The sequence below is a fragment of the Loa loa genome (assembly GCF_000183805.2).
Source record: "Loa loa unplaced genomic scaffold supercont3.226, whole genome shotgun sequence".
In the NCBI taxonomy this organism is placed as follows: Eukaryota; Metazoa; Nematoda; class Chromadorea; order Rhabditida; family Onchocercidae; genus Loa; species Loa loa.
In genome coordinates this window covers 101166-107870 of record NW_018108406.1, presented here as the reverse complement: position 1 = coordinate 107870, position 6705 = coordinate 101166, and the positions used below count along the sequence as shown (strand labels likewise).

The following is a 6705-nucleotide window of genomic DNA, read 5'->3' as shown; positions in this document are numbered from 1 at the left end:
TAATAATAATAATAATAATAATAATAATAATAATAATAATAATAATAATAATAATAATAATAATAATAATAATAATAATAATAATAATAATAATAATAATAATAATAATAATAATAATAATAATAATAATAATAATAATAATAATAATAATAATAATAATAATAAGCGAACAACAATAACTATACAAGCGCCTTTCATGAAAAATAATACTATCCAAACTGGAAGGAATAAATGCATTACGATTATTTCGCATATGATCGCCAGATTCAACCATCAAATTTCGATTTTAAACCTTTCAACATTGTCGGTTTATGAAAATAGGAAGCGCTTTTAATATGCAAAATTAATGGAATGGGAAACATTGAGGAAGATAAGGTGAATAAACAGAAAATGATTGAATAAAAGAAAGGAAAGCTGAAGAAAGCGAAATAAAATTTTCAAATTTTTGTTTATTTTTCCTAATTTTACTTTTTAATTTAAGAGGGACATAAATAGAGTCATGCTGTCTCATTTCAAATAATTCTCTTTAACTTTTTTCTTAAATGAAATGTTCATCTAATTGGCAGAGCATGCTTCCGCCGAAACTTCCAGACTCTTAGTTAACCGAATTTGTGGAGAGTGACGGAAATTCTGACAAAATATGTATTACAGAAACATGTTCTGCCTAGAAGGATGTTTCAGTTCAGGAAAAAGGAACTGTCTTAATTAAGCATTGCATACCTGCTAAAGGCTCACTAAGAAAAATTTCCCCAACTTCTTTCGTAATATGGAGTTGATAATTAAGTTGACAGCAGAAAATGAGGAATATGTGAAAGACACAGCCAAGGTGTCTAGCAATGTCCGGACAAAAACTGACAACTAATAAGTAGTTGATGTGAATGGCAATGAACTGTCATCATTGTCACACAACTGTCACACAATTCAACCTTATTACCCTCAATGATCGAAATAAATGAGAGCCAATTTTATTCAGTTCGAAATTATTGTAAGAATATTATTATTTCTATCGTTTTGCATGGATATTTTTTTTCGGATTATGTTGTAGTTATAATTTAAAAAAAAAATCTTATTGTAAGAATTCGAACTTCTTGAACTAATTTTATCGTCCAATCCTTTTTTTCGAAGGACGCTTCAAATAATGAAACGTTAAATAGAAAAAAGGCAAAAAAGTACTTTTGGAGCGTACTTTACGCATTATACTTCAATGTGTCTGAATATCATCTTTTGTTAAAAGCTACCATAAAGTTCTCATACGAAGTTTTCATCCTCAAAAAAAAAGTTAGATCCATGAAAGTGAAGGTCTTTTATGAACTATTATCATCCACGGTGACCACAATTTACTATTTTCTTCCAGTCAGTGTTGAAATTTCTATGGAATTTAAAAAACATTCGCTATGATATATACTACTGCCAAAAATATTATTCATATTCAATGGAGCGTTCTTTAAATGTTTTTTATAAAATGTTGAAAAGATTCCATCGGAAAGGTCTCTTGAAACTTAAAACTGGTCAGAAAATGGTTGAAAGAATTCTTAGCAAGAAGCGATTATCAACACCACAAATTGCTTGAGTGATACACAGTGAATGAAATGATATGGCAGCATCTTTTAGTCTTAGCCTGAAACTCAAACTCTTTTTAAACAAAAAAGCATCAAGTCACAGATTAACATTGAACAATGGAAAAGGGCACTCTGCGTTGAATTCCAATTATTTGTTCCAAAGATAGTTACTTACTTGATTGTGAGAATGGTCTCAGTCAAACACTGAGGGAACACGACATGGGTTAGGATGGGAACCATAGATAGTATCATGGGGGCTCTCACACCATTTATTTCAGTGGAGTGTTGGATTGAAAAGAATGCTCTGCAAACGGTCAATATACTTTTCGACTCGGAATGAGAGAACAGAAGAGAAAAAAAGCAAAGTATATAACATGCTTAACATTTCATAGCTTGCTTCTAGACAAAATTTCAATGTTTTGAATACCATCAAGTATAGTTAAAAAATTATGCTAGTATCAACAAAAGAAAAGACCTTCAAATTGGATGCAGTATTTTAAATCGATTGATTTCTAAATTTGAAAATACTTTCCGCAGAAAATGTTGGTGGTAATGCAATGGTCTATAAATGATGTTTTGAATGTTCAACAATGCTTGGCGATCCTAGAACCAGTGACGAGTACATACGGTTACCGTGCAAGTTTGTGCATGAAATTATTTCAAAATATACGTTTTCAATAGATGAGAAGTGAAGAGTGAGGGGAAGGGATGAGTGACCTAGTTTGGTACTTCGATGGCCATTCCAAACTGCACGACCATCAGCAGCAATCATTTCTGGTCATCGGCACTAAAAGTTTTTGATTGAGCATCGAGAGAGAAAGGAAATGGCAGGAGGACACCACCCGCTTTTTAATTTGCCCATAGATGACAAATAATTCCGGAAGACAAGATAGACGACGAATCCAAATAGATGGTGCAAATGTTCGAAATTTTATTCGATAATACAATGATCATTTCTAGCGGTTAATTAATAAACGGATATTTGGTAAAAACAAACAAAGAACGTGAAAATTTTTTAAATCGAGAAAAAGATGTGTGCTGGAAAATGATGAATTAAGTGAGAACTGGCAGCAATGATGATTAGCAGGCAACGCGTGAAACTTTAGAACAGGTTTTCGTTTCGTTTTGAAAATAAGCAGTATCTGGCCTTCAAACAAATTTACCATAAAATTACTATTATCACTTGGCGCAATTGACAAACGATAAATTCTTCTTCTTATCAGATACAGCCTTTATTTCTGCAAAAATGACGTGAAATGTAAGCGAGCTGACAACAGAAGAAACGTAAAGAATCGCATCATGTTCAAACCAGACCTTTCATACACAATCTTTGGACGGTATTTAAAATTGCTATCTTCAAATGATTACCGACATTTCTGTAGAAAAGATGATATCAGCAAAAAGTCACGTGAAGATGCAACAACTTTTCAAAATGAGATGCCCTATAAGGTGAATTCTCCTATTAGGAAAACTTCCTACAACCTTCAAAAGGTTAAAAGTTGATCATCCTCTCTCTACCTGATTGACAATGCTTCATAATTTCCTCTTTTGTTATTAAATATTTTCCGGTATAGGAGACTTCAGCACCACTTTTTACCATATAATATATACTTTTTTGCCACATGGACATTTTTAAAACAGTAAATTCGAAAAAAAAGAAAAAGACAAAATGACAAAAAAAAGACAATTCTTTTTGAATTCGTTAATAAATGAAAGGTAATTGTCTGATTACTCGTCTGATCAGTGAATCCTCATGCAAATTTCCACCAATCCCAGGGGCGCTAAAGAAGATGACGATAAAAGCTCAAATAGTGAATAAAAGAAGAAAAGGCGAAAGTTTAAGGAACGAGCGGTAACTAACCAGTTCTTCCCTCAATTGCATGATCCCGACGACAGCTTATAAAACTTTGGCTAGTGCATTTCACTGAAGACATATCTGACAACTATTGTCATCTCTCTCTCTCTTCATCTCTCACTTTTTCTTTTTTCACTCACCATTTGAGCTTTCGCTTATTTTTCAGATTGTTGTGATTACTGCTGCAGTATTTGGTGATCAATGGAAAGCTGTCATTTATGAATCACACATTTTCATGCATCTCTCACAGTGCCATCTTTCTACGTTTTCTGCAAATGGCCCATCGTAGGTGATATGACCCGATGGCATATAAATGTGCGATCACGCAACGAACGTTTTATTTGCAGTACTGCCATGCTAATTGCTTACGTAGCCTTTGCTGTATACTAGACACGCTAACATCATTCGATATATCGCAACAGTGGAAGTTGTAAACAAAAACGCTGATTGGAAGATAAGGAAGAGTGGAATTGATCTTTGAACTGAGGATAGAGTTACCGAGTGTCAACTGTCTCTACTCATCATTCTCTATCGCTATTTTTTCACTTCGTAGTTTAGCCCACTTATTCATTTTGCAACCCTGCAGAAAATTTCAATTCATTTAAATTATTGGCTGTGTGCACCTCACTGTTAGTGTTTTGTTTTTTTTTTTTTGTCATTGGAAAAAGTGGTAAATAGCGTTGTATTTCGGATTGACCTATGCTATCCTCATTAACATATGTCCTGATACTCTTATATGCTATACCCTTTCAGCATAATAAATTTGTATTGCCCAACTAACATTAATATGTTCAGAAATTGAAGAGTTTCTCTGGAATTGCTTTATTCGTATTTTGTGGTTGACCGATCAAAGGCGCTCGTTGAGTATTTGTTATCTTGCAAGTGAACGGACGTAATCCTCCTCTTTGAGTTTCATCGTAGCTGCAATATGGGACCGAGAACACCAATCAAAGTGACACTTGTTGGCTCAGGCAACTGGTTCCGTTTTTTTTCTTTTTTTTTTGAAGATGTTTATTGTCGATGGTCTTGTCTTCTTCTTTGAAAGATTTCGGTTTAGTACAGCGTTTGAAATCAAAATAATATGACTGCTCTTTCAGGATTTCACCTTCATCGCTCAAAGTATTGGAAATGATTTGAACTAATTTCCATTTCTCTTGCTTCAGGGGTTCAGCGATTTCTCTGATCGTTGGAAAAAATGTGCAGAAATACAAGGATGTGTTTGATCACCAAGTACGCATGTGGGTCTATGAAGAGATAATCAATGGGAGGAAACTTACCGAAGTTATCAACACGGAACATGAGAATATCAAATATCTGCCAGGCAAAAAGCTCCCACCGAATGTGGTTTGTCATTTTGATTCCTGTGTTTTTTTTTCTTTTTTACTCGTATGATAGATATCTTCTTCCCACATGTAAACAGAGCGTACTATACAGAAATAATACTCTCACGGCCCATACAGAAATAATACTATCATCATTTCTGCAGTGAAATTTGGTTGATAAATAACAGTGATTTATGATTTGTCAATGTTCAGAATTATTCACAACCAAGTGGTTGAAGGGACATCGATTCGTATCTGTTTTTTCGGATTCCTATAATTTAAATGTCAGCAAATACCATCGTAAAAGCTTTCGTTGTGGAATCGCTCTTTCGTTAAACTTTTTTTGAAACTTACATGACATACAAGAAGCAATCAATCAAACTAATTTGCAGGTGGCTATACCAGACCTACTGACAGCTTGCAAAGATGGTGATATACTTATATTTGTAATTCCTCATCAGTTTGTGGACAATGTTTGCACACAACTGAAAGGTCATCTAAAAGAAGACGCGCTTGTAGTTTCACTTATAAAGGTTGTTAGATTCTTAGGCAAAGTTTCGTTTTGCTAAAACTTACTTGAATCCATTACTTATCAGAGATATTGATAAGGACTTCGGTTGGACTGGTTTGGAAATTAACGTATATTTCAACGCTCTTAATTTGCAGCACGATTAAAACCAATAGCGGAAGATGTATTTCAGGGTTTCATGGTTCAGAAGAAGAAGGGTGGAATTCGTCTGGTTACTGAAGAAATCCGTGATTTATTGGGTGTTGATACAGCTGTTCTGATGGGTGCAAATTTGGCTCCCGAAGTGGCAAATGAAGATTTTTGTGAGGCCACTATTGGTGAGTGTAGATTTGAACCCTTTGGAGTACTGTTTGAAATTTTTTTTAGTATAAGTTTAACTTGCAATATTAGATGAACTGATGATATGTTCTGTTCATAACGTGTTCTTCAACTATCCTACGAATGGTGTACACTTCCACTGCTTTTTATATTGAGATTAATTAAGTTGTTTAATTATTACTGTCCATTTGGTTTGTCAAATTAATATCCGATTAATAATTATAGGTTGTAAAGATCAAAAGGATAGATGGTCGATACTAAAAAAGTTGTTTGATACTGATAATTTCAAGATTGCTCTGACAGAAGATGCAAACACCGTCGAATTATGTGGTGGCCTCAAAGTTAGCAATTCTTGTTTTCTGCTCATAACAAGAGTAAAAAATGTCAGAGCTTGGAACTATACTACAGTATACTTTTTTGTTTGTTGCAGAATATCGTGGCATGTGCTGCAGGCTTTGCTGATGGTCTTGGTTATGGAAGTAATACAAAATCAGCAATTATCCGTTTGGGACTTATGGAAATTACCATTGTAATCATTTTATTAAGCTTAAGCACTGGAGTTTCCATCACTGGTAACAACTTGAGCATCAAATTTTCATGTGGAAATTTTGTCTCAAATGAATGGTGCACAAAACTTTTTCTTAGACAAATTCGGAAACCGGTAACCTTTATGCATTGCAGTTTGTCGAACTGTTTTATCATGGCTCGAACATTCGGACATTTTTTGAAAGTTGTGGTGTGGCTGATCTCATAGCAACGTGTAGTGCCGGCAGGAACCGTAAAATATGCGAAGCATTCGTTAAAACGGGAAAAGTGAGTCAATTGGAAGTACTAGATCCATTCTAATCATTTGTATTTTGCTATCTGTTCTCTGATTTATTTCGTTCTGCTGCAGTTTGTTTGATGAAGAATGGTATATTTCGATAAGTGGCATTTTAGTGCCTTATGGTTTACATTTCAAAGCATTAAAAGAAGATAATGAATGAATGAATGAATGAATAAATAAATAAATAAATAAATAAATAAATAAATATATATATATATATATATATATATATATATATATATATATATATATATATATATATATATATAATATATATATATATATATATATATATA

The 6705-nt window shown here is 33.4% G+C and overlaps 2 protein-coding genes across 2 annotated transcripts in view; one reads left to right on the top strand and one right to left on the bottom strand.

Annotated features, from left to right (window-relative positions):
* Nucleotides 1-1509: 1509 nt before the first annotated feature.
* Nucleotides 1510-2331, bottom strand: LOAG_11451 (hypothetical protein; the record flags this gene model as incomplete). Its single annotated transcript, XM_003146970.1, has 4 exons — nt 1510-1618; nt 1735-1863; nt 2088-2121; nt 2277-2331. 4 exons carry the CDS (start codon nt 2329-2331, stop codon nt 1510-1512), a joined length of 327 nt encoding a protein of 108 aa, XP_003147018.1.
* A 1873-nt stretch (nt 2332-4204) lies between these two features.
* Nucleotides 4205-6705, top strand: part of LOAG_18211 (glycerol-3-phosphate dehydrogenase) — a 3679-nt gene continuing 1178 nt past the window's right edge. Inside the window, exons 1-7 of the mRNA XM_020450875.1 lie at nt 4205-4392; nt 4578-4758; nt 5129-5269; nt 5438-5582; nt 5809-5924; nt 6014-6112; nt 6265-6396. Of these exons, the coding sequence (XP_020305402.1) occupies nt 4343-4392; nt 4578-4758; nt 5129-5269; nt 5438-5582; nt 5809-5924; nt 6014-6112; nt 6265-6396 (864 nt within the window). The 5' untranslated portion in view covers nt 4205-4342. The remainder of the gene's footprint in view (nt 4393-4577; nt 4759-5128; nt 5270-5437; nt 5583-5808; nt 5925-6013; nt 6113-6264; nt 6397-6705) is intronic.